Raw genomic sequence first — 16,657 nt, 5'->3', positions numbered from 1 at the left:
GGGTATTATCTTTATTGCCAACAACATATTATGAAAACCCAAGCCTCTCTAAGACGTGATCCGGAACAGCAGCATATTCTTCTGATAATAACCACAAGAGTCTCTTTCCCATACGCACGCGATGAGCTCGTGGACAAGAAATTTGGTCCTCAATCTCAGTTTAATCCTCTGGCCCGTGAAGCACATAATAAATTTTACAAGCCTTATCAATGAAGGGCTGGAACAGACTGAAATAAAATATTTCATGAACACTTTCCAGAGCCAAATACACTATTTTCTGTATCATACATTCATACTGAGGAAATTAAACGGGAAACAAAAATAAGACAACTATTCCTTCTTAAGGTCAGGCACTATTTGCTACTTCAATGTCAAAAAATGTGAAAGGAAGTGGTCATTCCTCCTCCTCCAGGGATGAACAATTAGTTTTGTAAAAGGAGTGAGCCGACAGAAATCACAAACCAGGTAAACAATTAAAAGGCAAAAGAAACGGGAGAGTAAGACCATCTCTTTAACGGAGATGCAATTTCCCATCCTCCAGCTTCTTCCCACATTTCCCCAATTTTGTATTTCTCACTGCATACTTACCAACTGAGAGTCTGAAGTATGACAGATTTTTAACTTTGTTCCTTTTTCCTTCATCTCATACATCAGTTCATTTAGTATGTGAGTCTGTGCCAAGTTCTTAAAGAAAAAACAAGTAACACGCTGATCTTTCAACTATACATTTTTCTTTAGTTATAAATTCTAGCTTCAGGGATAGACAAAACCAGATATATTTCATAACGTACAACTGAGGTTTAAATCAGACCACTAGAAAAGCAGATATCACCCTTACAAAAGCCAAGATTATTGATCTCGGGCTGTTTCTAAAATTGTATCTACTTCTGTTTCCATAATGCCAAAACAGCTTCCTAGTAATAACTTCATTATTTTTGTTGAACAACAAGATTCTTTTCTTTCTTTTTTTTTTTTAATGGTGAGGACATTAGTATCAAAAATCGTTTGTTTCTTTTAAACTCTGCAGTCCCTTTCATCATGCCCTGAGAAGCACAAAGGCTTTGGCACAATGAAAAGCATTACCTCGTTGAATTTGAGAGAGAAACCAACTCAATGTATCTCAGCTTTATTTCTTTATTTTTGGTTAACTTTGACTGCAGATCACTTAGGTTTCTGCAACGCCCTAAATATGGACAGAGAACAATTTGCTACAACTCTACTCCTTAAAAATTTACTGTTTGTTTACCGAGTTTTGTAATCACCACCATAAACACAAGGTAAAGAGTGCCAGTTCAGAACACCTTTGAAGCAGTTTTCTCCGATTTGTTCACTCCTGTCTGCACACATACAGATGTCCCTGCTCAACTGACAAGCAATAGGATGGTCCAATATAAAACCCACTAAGGCTGCTGCTTTTTTGAGGATGTTGGATTAGTGGTACACTCAACATCAATAAAAGAGTATTAGTATAGCTCATTCCTCTTATTCTGGTCAGAAAAAAAAAAAAAATCAATAAAAGTACTTTTATAACTGCATTCACTGTAGGGGCTTAAAACCATCACAAAGCACTGTGCAGACATTTACATTACACGTAAAGTACCACTTTTCACACCCACCAGTATGGTAAATACTGTGCATTACTCATGACTGCCTAATGCTGAACTACAAATAAAACCATATGCTAGAGCACAACCCACACACATATGCAATGTGTAAAACGACATTTTCATTTGTCTCATTACTGTGAAAAATGCTACTGATCCAGGAATTCTTTTTTGTCGTAACAGGAGATCTTGCTTGGACAGCAAGGAGTAAAAAGAATTCGAAAAAGACCTTCAGAAAGCAGAATGAAGACTGGTAACAGTCAGAACCTTTTCTGAAGCCCACAGTTTATACAGATTAAGTATTTCTGAAATCTATTAAGAGAAAGACGTATGATCTTTCCATCTTACCTGCATGACAGCATTAAAAAAGCATGTATTTCCTAAATTATTTATTCCTTTAACTGGAACTGATGCACCATTACCAGAACTTTTTCCTTTCAGTATTTCACTTGTTTCACTGTTTTCTTCACGGAGTCGTATGATTTTTGATGAACCTGTAATTAAACTACAGATTAATATTGCTATGTAATTGCATAGTTTAATCAATTAAGTCCTTCCACGGATTACATTTATCATTTTTAACATCTGCGGAAAGATACCTTGATGGTACTCTAAGCTGCTTTATGTAATCTTTGAAAAAAAAAAAAAAAGATATATCAGCAGTTAAACTCCTGGGGAAGAAAAAATCGCCCCAACAACTACATATATTCAACAAAACCTTCCACAATAATCACACTGTCCTGTAAGACTGCGACTTCTTCAATTACCCAAGCAATAAAGCAAAACGGGCTCTGCTAGTTTATTAACAACAGGCAGTGAAGACGTACGTTCATTAGGCACACTAGAAACACCACACAAAGACTCCTTTTGGGTGCATTTGAGGAGAGGTAACCAAAAGTTACCACCTGAATGCTGCAAGTCTTTATCAATTATCGCACTTTGTTTGAACTGCCTTGTACTAGGTCAACAGCCAAATCAGCGTAGTTATCAGTTCCCCCAAACGCTACGTTTGCTCCTCCACCCGCCTCCCGTTGTCACAGCCTGAGGAATCGCTAACACAACCCAAATGCATCCAATGCTGCTGTTTTAGTTTTAAACAACAAAAATTTGATAAAACTGCAATGAAATACGCTACCAGTATTACATCCACGTATTTCCCTATTTCCTTTATTATTTAAATAGATGAGGGGCAGCAAAGTTAGACAGTCATTAACTTGTAGCCTAGAGGTAATGGAAAGACTTGAGATAACAATATGTAGCCTGAAATTCTACTAGCAACTTTCATATTGTCATGGTTGCAGGACTAAATATGAACATTACTGACATTTGCAGTGTCTTAAATATTGATTAACAATGCATGTCAATGTAAACGAGTTATGGATTTAATGGATGCCAAAAACTGTGATGCTGCAATCTCTGTCTTGACATATGAATTCATATATTTGTTCTAATGAGTTTCACATTGAAGTCTCATTAAAGTGTTCTTGAGAAATAGCTAACAGGCCTATTTACGTTAATGAAATGCTCATGCCAAAAGGTTCTTTTATGTACACTCCTAAGTAGTTTCTTGCTTAGAAGATGAAAAAATATAATTAAATAAAAAAAAAAGTCATTAAAATATCTAAATATCTATTGTATCTGGCAACAAGCTTGTGATGCAGCCTGTCTGCACCATATAGTGCCATTAAGGCATAAGTATTTCTCAGAATTGGATCCCAGTTTGTCAAAAAGCAGTTAGAGGTGCTTTGCTGTTTAAAAACATTTTCAAATGTTCTCCGTAATACTGCTTACACAGCTTTAAAATACTCTCCTTCCCACTCGTGTGGAAAATTAAGACAGTACAAGGGCAAAGTAAGGCACCAAGCGTTCCTTGAAAAAGCAGACAAGGTGTTTTTGAACGCAATGAATGACAACCAGCTTGGGAGCTCCTCACACCCTGACATAGTCACTGTTTTATGGGCCACGTGCAGCAACACCTTTTAATTGCCATGCTTACAGGGGTCACGCTACAGTGTCTGAGTGTCCAGTGTCCACCCATGCAGAGCTCCAAAAGAATCATAGCAAGAGAACGGGAGCTCCAAGTTTCTGCAACTGTAAGGCACTGCTCGCTCTCAGAAATCTAATAATACAAGTGGAGACTTCTTCCCCTCAGAAAAGTGAGAGAAGTTCCGGGGAGAAGAGATGGTTAAAAAGAAAAAAAAAAAAAAAGAAAAAAGCCAAAATTGTGTAAATAATTTGTGTATTAGTATACCACAGTTGTTGCATTTATCCATCGGCATTCAAAAACATCTGGGACAGCATCTTAAAGTAAACAATGTTCACAAGGCCATCTGGACAAAACTGCAGGCAAAAATTAAAGCATAAGCATATGGAAAAGCAGATTTTTCTCTTCCCTTTAGCAGTACAGGATGACAAATGTCAAACCTAGATCTGTCCACGCTTCACTGTGCTATGCTTTGCAGCACCACCTGGCTCTCCTTGCACAGCCACCAAATATGGACAGCACTGCCACAGCGGACCATATCTGCAGGGCAAACTCGATAAAAGCATTTCACTTCATGGTTAAATGGCAGCTTCACACAAGTAGCAAGGTTCCATTTGCTGAACCTTACATATAAATTATTTAAGGGGGAAAAACAAAGCTGAAGCATCCAGCTTTGCGATACGAGCTGGATGAATACGCAATTATAAAACACAATAAATGAGAACCAGATATCCGATTGCTGCAAAGCTGGATAATTAGTACAGGGATAAGGAGAAGTAGTAGTAAATTAAGAAAAGGCCTGTATGTTGTTACTGAAGTCTAGGAAACTCCTTTTATTCAGAAGGTTTTAATTACTGTCTCTTGATTTTTTAATAGATTTTAAAAACACAATCCACGTGACATTTTATGTTTTTTGTATCTGTGAAAGTCTTGACAGAAAAGTGTTGCTTTGCCATTACAAACATTATCTGCTGCTTCGCTTATTCCATGCAGATATTTTTAAGGACATATACAAAGCCAGAGGAGGGACAGCAGTTTTTAATTTAACTCTGCTCAGTGTTCCCAGCTCAGTGATAAATGACAGACAGGCCTGAAGCTGAATGTTTAGCTGACATGTGAAGAGTTGGTCAGTCTTAATAGAAGATGCTGGTAATGACTGGGATAGCTAATACTTCTACAGATTGGGGCTGGAGGGTCCTTCTGCAAGATTAACCCAAGGCTACAAGCATGTTATTAATCAAAAGGGTAATATGTAATTTTTTAAAGTGAATTTGCACTGAACTGTTCCACAGACGCTTGCCGACACAATCTTGCAATCCTGTAATGTTTTAACAGGCGTGCTTTTGGATACGAAAAGTGACTTTTATGCCAGTATAGACACAACAAGGACCCCAGCAGAAGGATTCCATTGAAATATCTGTCATCTGCTGCTGCCCACAAGGGCCTTCAGTTCCTGGCCAAACAGTGTTTTGAGAAAAGAAGTACTCCAAGCCATTCGGCTGCATGCAGTAATACCTGTTATAAAGGACCTCGTTAATGTTAACAAGAGCAAGACAGGTGAGAAGCACAAAAGTAATTAAATTCGTAGATTGATTTCTGCCTGTAGTTCACTATTACATCTTTTAGAGAATCGACATGGTGCCCCTCAACCTCTCTGCCCTTCTCAGGCACTGTGGACATCAGCCCCAGGCAGGTTTGTCCCTCCACAGAAGGGACAGCGCATCCGACTGTGACTGTTTTGGGGCTCACATATTCAGACTACACTTCTCTGTCAGACTCCTTCTGCAGTTTTGTTGTAGAGGTGGTCCTTCTCATCCAGTCACACAGGGAAAACTCTCACCCAAGTTGTGCCCTGATCACCACAACCTCATTTTCCCTCAACAAAGCCTCTCTGGCTGCAGAGATGCCTGACTGAAGCACCTTGCCAAGACCCACTGCCCAGCTCTCCATCCGACCCATCACACCCTACTGACCACCTCTTCCCTGGCACCAGGTCAGTGCCTGCCTCTGGTCCCACCATGACATCCACCTCCAGCACTCACTCCTTCGGCGCCTGGACAGTTGCGCTTGTGCTTAGGTGCTGCCTTCCAGCTTCCCGACGTCACCCTGCTGTCCCCCACGCTAGCAACCCCCCTTCCCACCAGACCCAGACGCAAGAGGACAGCAGTCAGGACTGCTCCGCTGTTACAGCTCTTCCTGCAAAGCGCTCGTCCTGCCACTCTTTTCAGCATTTTTTTTTTTTTTTTACCTACTTCTGCTCACCCGTAGTCTTGTCTTGTAAGCCCTCTTACAAGGAACATCGTTGTGTCCCACAGCTGCACAACATCAGCCTTGTGGGTATGTCACCGAGATTCCTAAGCCCAACGTTAACACAGACAGCGATTCAGTCCATGAATCAGAGCAAGTCGCCAGACCAGGTGCACAAACACACACAGTGCTGACACATCCACTTGCAAAAGACGTTCAGAAAACTTATGGCAGGTTCTCCATCAGTTTGTTTTGCCAGTATTTCAAACATTTGCGGTGCTCGTGGACTTCTGTACCGCCCTTGCTGAAACTGAGCTGTGCCTGGGGGTGCAGATGGTATGCAAGCAAAAAGATAAATGACATCCAATTTTTCTTTCAGGCGGGGGAGTAAGCATTTTTGCTTCTCTTTTCAATGCAACTTTTTTTTTTTTTTTAATTAAAAAAGATGGTTCCAGGAATATGCACTTTTATTCCAAGGTCAAGCCTTCTCTATTGAATACAACTCTGGTACCTCAGTTGAAGGTCTTCACAGTAAAAGCAAGGTTAATAGATTGCCTTTCTTTTACCAAGTTCTCATCATGCTGTATTATGAAATGCTACTAAATTGTCTAGAGCTCCTTTTTTATTTAAAATATTTAGATTTTTTTTTCAACTCTGTACAACAACGAGAATCTAACCCTTAGAAAAACAGTACGGTTCACTTCTGAAATCATCACTAGCTTTATGTTTTAAAAGACGAATGGCTCTTGCAGCGTTACAATCTTACCAAATTAGAGATTACAACAAAAATTTTATTTCTCTGATTCTGCCAGAATGTTATAAACTAAAAAACATGTCTGCACAGTGTAAAAGAGCAAGCTACTCAAGCACCAATTTTGATCTTCTATGCTCAAATGACTTGTGCTACACCTCGCAAGTAAATAAATACAGGAAAGGGAAGAATCCATGGATAAAAATGACAGAACTGTAAAAATTTTTTTGCCAATGATTCAGTTTTCATCTCTTTGCAACTTGCATAATTAACAGTAGCCCCTAACAAGTAAGTAAACTTGAAAGAAAAATTTATGACCGACAACAGAAATGTCTTTTTGCTGAAGTGTATCTCAGATTTGGAGAATCGACATATTCTGCTTTATTTTGCTAGTTAATTGTCTTTTCAAATAGTCAGAATGGACTTATATGATTTTAAGGTCCAAATTACACACAGTAAAAATCAATTATGAAAGAACACAATTAATTTTCTCAGTGCGATCCTTTGTCAACTGCTAATACCCACAGACGAATGCAAATCTGAAAAATTATTCATCATACAATTTGCTTTTCTATACAAATTAACACCTATTACTATACTGTAAAATTATATATTTTTTAATCTTTGGTTTGTATCAGTTACACCCATTAAAACAAAAATCAAGTTTCTAACTTTCACCCACTGGCAAATCTGAGCAGTTGAACTTACTAGCAAAATCTCATTCCTCTGCTTGACCTTCCCAACAATAAATTTAACTAGAAAATTTGAGAATAAATATTCTTCCTTCACATTCTATTGCCACACAAACAAATTTAATTAACTGCTCTCTAAAAAAATTGAGTATGCAATCTTATGTCTCCATCGACACCTAATTTGGCTTTTGTAAAGGAATAATATTCACTTTTAAGACTGCAAAACAATTTATTTTCTCCAGCAAATGAGCAGACTCACGGATCGCAATGTCTCAGCATGGTTTCTGTGTACTACATGTGCATTATGTCCATGTGAAGCTCACAAGTGTGCCACACGGACAATACTGCACCTGCCTTTCTGTGAAAATCATCATGGCCCGCTAACCTTTTCCACAAAACAAATTTCTGGGTGGTACACCCTAGAAAGCAGTCTTGCTTTATTCTTCCATCTTGTGCCCAACATGACCTCTTAACCAAACAGACTCCTCTGAAAAAAAAAAAAAGGAAAAAAAAAAAAAAAGCAGGCATTGCTGGGTACAACAAACCATAGGATCAGATGCGAAAATCACACAGCTGCAAGCATTCTTTTGGGAACCCAGCACTGGGATTTATCTCAATCGCTTAATGTAATTACAAAAGTCAGTCATGTAGTAGTAATGTAATTTGCACATTTTTACAGCTGAAGTGAAGTTGAATCTTTATGAGAGGCCGAGTGAAAAGCAGGGATCCTGCTGCCACACTATTCCACCACATTAGTACCAAATGACAAGCATTTTGCTTTTGTTTATTTTCCAAGATGCATTAATTAGGAAATCTATATAACCCTCCCTTACATGTTCAGGCTGATTATTTTATCTTTAAATGACTCCTGCAGTTTTGAGAGAGAAACCCAACCAACTAGCAGCTCTCATCTGTTACTTATATCCATGTTCATACTGCATTTATGCAGAAATTTCTACAGAATACTATTTGAATTCTAATGATGCACCATGCCAACCAGTTGTTAAAACAGAAAGAAACCCAGACATAAGATGATTTGTTGTTACAGTGCCACATTCTGATACAAAAAATTAATTTTCCCATTGCTTAAGAAAAGCAATGGGGAAAAATGCACAAGATTGATTTTTAAGTGGGAAATATGAATTATTAATTGTCAGGTTTACACTACTTGTTTCTCACAAGTTATTTTTCATTTATTTAAAATTAGAGTAGCTTATTTTTATAATGGCTGAATATACAAAATGAATTAAAAAAACATAAGCCAACTAATTATTTAAAGGATGACAATTATACTCAAAATATCACTGTAACATGAAATAAAATGCTACACTTAAAACCAAAAGATAAGTTGTCAACAATAGTAGAGTTAATTTTCACTGTTATGCTTTGTTTCTTTTGTGTTCTGGATAACAGCATGAATTACATTTCAATTTCAGATTCTAATTTTAAAAATATCCTTATAGGCAGTCTAATTTAAAGAAAAAGAGAAAGAGAAAGAGAAAGAAAGAGAGAGAGAAAGAGAGAGAGAAAGAGAGAGAGAAAGAGAGAGAGAAAGAGAAAAGAGAAAAAGAGAAAAAGAGAAAAAGAGAAAAAGAGAAAAAGAGAAAAAGAGAAAAAGAGAAAAAGAGAAAAAGAGAAAAAGAGAAAAAGAGAAAAAGAGAAAAAGAGAAAAAGAGAAAAAGAGAAAAAGAGAAAAAGAGAAAAAGAGAAAAAGAGAAAAAGAGAAAAAGAGAAAAAGAGAAAAAGAGAAAAAGAGAAAAAGAGAAAAAGAGAAAAAGAGAAAAAGAGAAAAAGAGAAAAAGAGAAAAAGAGAAAAAGAGAAAAAGAGAAAAAGAGAAAAAGAGAAAAAGAGAAAAAGAGAAAAAAAAAGAGAAAAAGAGAAAAAGTCTTACTTAAGCTACATTTTGTTAGGGGAAGTACCAAGTATGTCAGTCCAAGTATTTGTATTTGACATAAAACAGAAAAGGCATTGCTGTTACACTTACCAAAGTGAATAAAAAGGCACTGCTGTTACACTTATCAAAGTGAACTCTGCCTGGGAATTCCCTCTCACGCATACTACTCATTTATCAATACACGGCTGTTTCCCAGCCTCTTCCAGCGAGGAGCCCGGCCCAATGCAGCAAAGCATGCCAGGCAAACAACTTCTTCCTCTTCTCCCTGCCACTTAAGAAAACTCAACAAATCATCTTTGGGCCAATGTTCCCAGAACTCTCAAGAACAGGACCCAAACTACTCAGCACAGCCATACTCTGCCTCATAGAGAGGGTCGCTGATTCCCAGCTTTAAAGCTGCTACTGGAGGTTCACACACGCTCACTTTTTGTGTGAAAACTGGCTTGCACGTGAGCCTTAGGTCTCTCCTGGCACAGAGCAGAAGACATGACTGCCCTGCAGGAGCAACCTCCACACACTGAGACCTCTTGCTGTCGAAGAGGCCACCCTGCAAGGCTCGCGCATGACTTCCTCAGCCTTGAAGGACGCTGGCGTGACCATTCGCATGCTCAAAACCAGGCACATGCATGAATTTGAAGGATGAAGCGTAACCGTGAAGACCAGTTAACACACGATTGGAGACACTGGGAAAGTAGACTCTGCAGTCTGCCACCGATTTAAAACTGCCCCGCGCCTCCCACCGCCTCGCGCTGCCCACAACACACCGCTCGCCTGACGTCACCATCGGTACCCAGCTCTACCTTTTACGTCACTGTCGGGAACCTCCTTCTCCACCAAAGGCCAGCTCAATGCACTCCATCACAACACGCGTGACCACAAACTGGAGCTGGATGGTAGCTATTTTTTCATTTCAGTGCCCGATTTCAGAAACTGAAGGGAAAACTGGTTTAAATAAAATGGGAGGCCGGGCACGGGGAGAAATGTTCATGCTCTAACAAAAAAAAAAGTTACATTTTGTGTCTGGTTACACAAAAGAGTTTATGGTTGTATCAGGCAAATATTTAAATGAAATATATGTATTTTCAAAACAGAGTGTCAAAAAGAAACACAAACACATATAGAGCAGAAAAATACTCTGCTATAGATTCCTGATTTTTAACAAATTCTGGGCATAATTTAAGCTTACTTCTCCTCATTTAGCTTGGAATTTTGGTTGCTTAATTTAAGACATTTCACAGAAAACTTCTAAGCACCAAACTCCAAAAAATTTAGATATTTTGAAGACTCATAAATTAAGCATCTAAACCACGAAGCACAGAGTCGTAACACTCTGAAAGTCTTATCCAGCGGTACAAAACTAAAATGAAATAGTTTCCATTGAATTAACTCAAACAAACACTACAGGATTTTCATCTGCAAGCAATCTGCAACACCCGTTTACTAAATGTAAACTTTAAACTGAAGCTGCGAACAAAAGTGAAATCACATACTGTATTTTCATTGCTTCACGTGAAAAGATGCAAAAAGCAGCAATTTATCAAATCATTATAATTGAGTAATTTAACATACAACTTGTGACTAGATCAAAATATAAAATACGTATTTCTGAGTGGCCCTTCATTTTTCCCCTCAAAAAATATGTAACATCTCTTAAAACCAGTAGGATTTACGCACATGCAGCTAGAGGAATACCTAGTCTAATTCAGCAAGGCAATTATTTTCAATTCTTATTTCTAACCAGTTGATTATCTCTGCTAAAACTGCAACCAATTGTTTTAAAAGTTTCCTTAAGCTGTTTTTTTGTGAGGAAAATCTGGAATCCAGTGCACTCTCTAAGTCACAAGCCAGAAATGCTGCCAAGTGTGTTACAGCACGGACAAATAACGTCAACATTATAAAGAGTAGACAGTTGAGGGCCACACGTACAAAGTTCCATCTACTTTTACGTATATTGAGAAGATAGAGTAGCCTCCTAATGTTAAGAAAATAATTGAATAGTATTTTCTATGAATAGAAATGAGTGTTCTATCAATTAAAACCCAATCACATAAATGAACAGAAAGCGTTACATTCAATAACAGAGTACTAGAAAATTCACTTAAATGAATTAAATTAACTGTGGAAAACAAATTTAAATCAGAAAAAAATTAAGATGTGACACATCCACACTAGGAAAATTCAATTCATTTATGCTTGCATATAGTTTTTGTGCATTAATTTATATTGCATCTTATTTAAGGTAACATTTTCTCTACAATAAACTTTCTTCATTAAAGACAAAATTTGGAAAAATTGTCCTACAGCGCCCAAAATATTTTTAAAATGTAATCATACTGTAGAAAAAAAAAAGAAATTGCGTTTTGACAGGCATTACTTGCCCAAGTAACTGTGTAGTTACAAACTGTATTACACTCACATCATACATAATTTTTCAATTGTATGTTTAACACGAATCGAAAGCTGAAATACTCATTTTTAGAGACAGTACATTATAGATGTTTCCAGATAAAACTATTTGTGTAAACTTACTTGGTTCAGCCCTGGAACCATGTTTCTGAAGGAAGTCAACTATCTGAGCCAAAACCTTTTTGTTGCAATGTGTTGACAGCTCTTCATTACATTCATAACACCTAAACAAAAGAAGAACAAACTGGAATTCGGGATATCTGGATGCACCTCCCAGCTCTAACAAACCTCTCAAGCAACCTTACACAAATTACTTAAGCTCTAGGTTACAATTTTTCACACTAAAGAGAGAAATAAAATTGAATTCTCTCATCCCATATATGCCCTTCTATAGATCAGCCCAAATTCACTGTGATACTTACAGATGCAAATAATCTCAGTTTACAGTCCTGCAAATAATCATATAAAAACAAGCTGGAAGGACAAACTCCTATAACCAGCCAACTCTCTACAGAACACAACAGACTCAAACTTCTATCTTACTACTGATTTTTGACCTCTCTGAGAGTCCTAAGGACAAACTAATTTTCTCTCCAGAAACCCTGCCTTTCCTCTATATAAAATATTCATTTTATCTGTCAGAATCATTCTTTATAATGAAAAGACATCGCTTTAAGTTATGAGTAGTCCTTATATACAAGCATACACCAACACCTGCATACTCATTCTTACCATATGATCCATGTGCTGAGACTGATAACGATGCAGTGAGGTTCTGTGCGTGCTGTTTGGAAGTGTTTCAGAGAATGCTGGCCTTCGGAGTTCTTACTACATCCCTAAAAATGGAAACATCAACACAGTAAGGGGTAAAACGGGAAGTAGGAAAAGACTATATTATTACTAAGTAAACCGCAAGAACTTTACTTTTCAAAATTAGACAGAAAGCTATAGTGCCCTAAATACTTACTTAGCATTCTCAAGGATTGGGAAGGTCTAACGTTCTTTATACTTCAGTATTATAAATTAACTTTTTTTTTTTATTATTTTATTTTTACTAATAAAGGAAAATCAATGACTACACAGAACCAAAATCTCATCTTTTCTACTGGGAAAAATCAGTTAAAAGTACAGAAAATTAGTAGGTTTGTTTTAACTTAATAGAAATAATTCCTAGCTTTTTAACAAGTATCAATAGACAGCAAATTATGCCATTCAGAAAAGTAAGATTTCTCTAAAAAAATGTGAATTAAATGACTATGTAGTATATTTGGTCCACAGAACATCAAGGACAGAACAGTATAGGTAACCCTCACCACTCAAGAATGCCAAATGCATTCCAGACAGCAAAAGGCACATAAATTGGTTTTGTATGAAAAAGGTACTCAGAACATACTATTTATGTACAGCAGCTTCAAGAGAAAGCATTTGCAATTTTTCAAATATCTACGGAGTGGGACTTAGAAAATTCAGGAGGCATGAGTTTTGAAGGCTATTAACAACATAAACATGAAAAAAGCACACAGATTTAACTCCTTTTAAAAACCCTCCTTAACTACAAAATTTCAGAGACAAGCCATAACAAGTCCTCCTCTCAGATCTAGTTAACTATCTTCCGAAGCCTGCTAATAGCATGTTTCTTTGCAAAATTAAATCTGTTCAGATAATACTGGTAAGAGCTGGCTTCTGTCCTTACTATAGTAAGACCTACCGAAACTCTTTAAGAAAATTGTGAAATGCTTTGTTCAGGAAACTATTAGCTGAACAAAGCCTGACACTGCCTGTAAACTGAATTTTTCTGTATCAGGCTTTATTTCACTCACAGAACCGAAACCTGCACAAGCCCTTAGGGTCAGGACCTGCCATTTTAAACTCTGAGGTCACGATTTGACATTATAACTGATCCAACCTAATGGCTAGCTGCCACAAAAAGCAGCATTCTCACTCCAGCACAGTCCTTTCTCCCTGGTTTCAATTAAATCTAGCAATTGAGTGCCCACAATGCAAGTTGATTCAGCAATATCCATATCCGTTTTTTCATTTGTGTTTGTGGGATCTCCTGCCAGATGAGCCAGCTGAACGGATGCATTTTGCAACCACACAGTTCCTGGATCCAGTTCTCCATAAGTGGAAATAACACGCAGATGAAGAACAGAGAAAAGGCAGGACCGTCGCTTACTACTTGTGATACTGAACCACACCCTAACACATAAAGCTAACCCAAAACACTGCCAAAAACCAGACGAGAAGAACATTAGGCCACATCCCACTCCACTGAAGAAGCTGAAGCATGGACTCTCACAACTAAGCACTGATGTCATATTGTTCCACCAAAGGTAATGGGATGCCAGACAAGGATCCACACCAGCCGTATCCTTTAGAAAATCAGGGCCGATCCACCTCTGTAAATTTACAGCGCATGCTTACCTGAGAGCCACATTTGAGACACAGCCATATGTCCGAAGGCGCCACGGGCTCACCATCACTCATCCGCCTCTCCTTCAGACATTCTGCACATATTGACCAAACGCTTTGAGCTACTGCTCTCTTCACATGATGCACGTCCACCGCTTGGCTCACGTGCTGGCAGGTTAAGCCTAGAGAAAATGACACGTGCTCACTTTCATCCATTAAAAATAATAGCTATGAAAGGGAGAACGTGTACACTAAAAGAACAGAATCTTCAACAAATTCAGCATGAGGAAAAAAATAGCAAAGACCTAAAACAGGAAAACTCAGCTGCTCCCCATATACTGAATTTTATGAAGGATCTATTTCAGTCTTTCCATAAGGAGAATCATTTTCAAGTCAATAAACACCACCTCTTAAAAACAGATAAACTACTTTGTACAAAAGTACAGGGATTACTTTTGTAAAAAATCCATTTCCCTGTGTTTTGATTTATCGTCAACAGTAAAATACTACATAAATCTATTTTTGCATATAACACCACAGGCAGTTACCTCCTTTTTAACCCATAAAGAAAGATTTTCAAATACCCATGCATCCCTACTACAACTGCCCATTCTCAATATGAGTATCAACTACCATTCTTCTCTGTCATATTTTTTGCACAAATTCCACTATAATATCACAGAATAACCTAGGTTTGAAGGAACCTCTGAAGGCCATCTTGTCCAAACCCTAATTCAAAACAGGGCAAAATACAAATTTAGATCTGGTTGCCGATGGCTTTGTTCAACTGAGTGTTGAGTATCTTCAAGGACAGAGGTTTCATCAACTCACCAGAAAATCAGTTTTCTGTCTGACCATCCTCAGGGTGAAAATAAATTTCCTCAGACCTACCCAAATTTTCCTTGCCCTAACTTTTGTCTGTTGCCTTTAGTCCTTTCATTATGGACCTCCTAGAAGCGTTTGGCTCTGCCTTCTCTATAACAACCTATCTGGCAGTCAAAGAAAGAAACTACTTTCACTCCTTTGGCTAAACAAATCCATTCCCTTCAGCCCCTCTTCAAACATCATGTTCTCAATCTCCTTAACAACATGGAAGAGGTGACTCACTGCTGGACTCAGTTCAACAAATCAATGTCCTTCTTGTAACAGGGAGCCCACAACTGGGGACACACTACTCCAGATGAGGTCTCACAAGTGCTGAAAAGTTGGAAAGAATCACACATCTCGCCCTGCACTTTAGTTAATGCAGTCCGGCATACAGCAGGCACAAGCCACGTGGCTTGCTTTTATTCAGCATGTGCACTAGGACCCCCAGGACCTTTTCTGCAAAGCTGTTTTCAAGCCATTGATTCCCACCCTGTAACTGCACCGTTGCTTTGGCCCAGGTGCCAAACTCTCCACTTGCCTTTGTTGAACTCCATGAAGTTTCTGCTAGCCCATTTCTCCGGCGGGTCTAGGTGACTCTGAATGGCAGACCTACCCTCTAGCATACCAACTGCTCTCCTCAATTTGTTATCATGAAGATGACAAGAGTGTAGCCTCACAATATCACCTTGCACTCTCAGCACCTTCAGATGCATCCCATCTGATCCCACAGACTTCAGCATTTCCAGTTTGCTTAACAGCTCTCAATCTTCTTATAATTTGGACAATGCTTAAATCCCAGAGTCTGCCATTAGGCTCAGGGACCAGGGAGGACCGAGGGCAGAGCTTCCAGCTTCCACGTGAAGACAGAAGCAAAGGAAGGATTGAGCTCCTTAGCCCTTTCCCATGCCCCATGTCCCTAGGTCCCCTGCCCCCTCAAGCAGCAGGTTTGCACTTGCCCTAGCCTTCATTTTACTGGCACAGTATCCATACAAGCATATCTTACCCTTTACAACCCTCATCAGATTCAATTCTGAGGCTGGCTCACCTAATCCCATCCCTGCACACTCAGACCCCTGCAAGGGCAGCCCAAACCTGCCTCCACCCTCTCTGTCCTTCCTTTTTGCCTCTGAGCTCAGTCGGAAGCTCCCCGTTCAGCCAAGCAGCCTCCTGCCACATGCCCTTGACCTTCTGCGCATTGGAAAGGACCATTCTCCTGCTCTGAAGAGGTTGTCACTGAAGATCAACCAACTCTTCAGCCCTTTGGGCAGTCACATAGTGTAACAACCGATCTTGTCATAAACACTTGACTGGGGATATTTCTGTTATAAATTCAAACAAGAAAAGTATTTCATGGTACTGCTGATTTGTAGTTTTCACCAGTCAACATGGAAGTTATAAGCCCTCAACCTTAGGGCCAAACATCACTTTATGTATTTACCTGAAATATCATCTGAGGAGTCCTCATCCTGTGGCCTGTTAGGCCTTTTGCTTCTCTTTGCTTTCTCGGGGTTGGCTCTTGATGGATCTTTCACCCGCATCTGTTACTTACTGGGAAAGAGAAACAGGGGTTGTCCAAATGCTTCAGCAAACGTCTTCAGTTTGAATTCTAAAAGCATGAGATCAAATCACACATTCAAACCTCACAAACATAGTTTTAAGCTTTGACTAATGTCAGCTATTGTGTAACAAGGTGTATGAACGTGTCAGGAATAAACTCTGAGGAACGTTGTAAGATCAGTTAGTTAATGTTACATGACATTATGAATTGTATCTGTAACCACAGGAGACACGCACTTCCA

The 16,657-nt window shown here is 38.6% G+C and overlaps 1 protein-coding gene across 1 annotated transcript in view; it reads right to left on the bottom strand.

Moving 5' to 3' along the window:
• The window catches only part of LOC104288025 (ubiquitin carboxyl-terminal hydrolase 45-like), a gene marked incomplete at its 3' end in the record, with an annotated part of 30,308 nt that extends 13,912 nt beyond the window's left edge, over positions 1-16,396 (bottom strand). Inside the window, exons 1-6 of the mRNA XM_009886762.1 lie at positions 16,297-16,396; positions 14,004-14,173; positions 12,312-12,415; positions 11,703-11,803; positions 1,953-2,098; positions 589-684 (exon numbers count right to left, since the gene is read on the bottom strand). Of these exons, the coding sequence (XP_009885064.1) occupies positions 589-684; positions 1,953-2,098; positions 11,703-11,803; positions 12,312-12,415; positions 14,004-14,173; positions 16,297-16,396 (717 nt within the window). The remainder of the gene's footprint in view (positions 1-588; positions 685-1,952; positions 2,099-11,702; positions 11,804-12,311; positions 12,416-14,003; positions 14,174-16,296) is intronic.
• Between the last annotated feature and the right edge of the window lie 261 nt (positions 16,397-16,657).

Source organism: Charadrius vociferus, unplaced genomic scaffold (assembly GCF_000708025.1).
Source record: "Charadrius vociferus isolate BGI_N301 unplaced genomic scaffold, ASM70802v2 scaffold76, whole genome shotgun sequence".
NCBI lineage: Eukaryota > Metazoa > Chordata > Aves > Charadriiformes > Charadriidae > Charadrius > Charadrius vociferus.
Note: the sequence above shows the minus strand (reverse complement) of the source record. Positions and strands in the feature narration are given on the sequence as shown.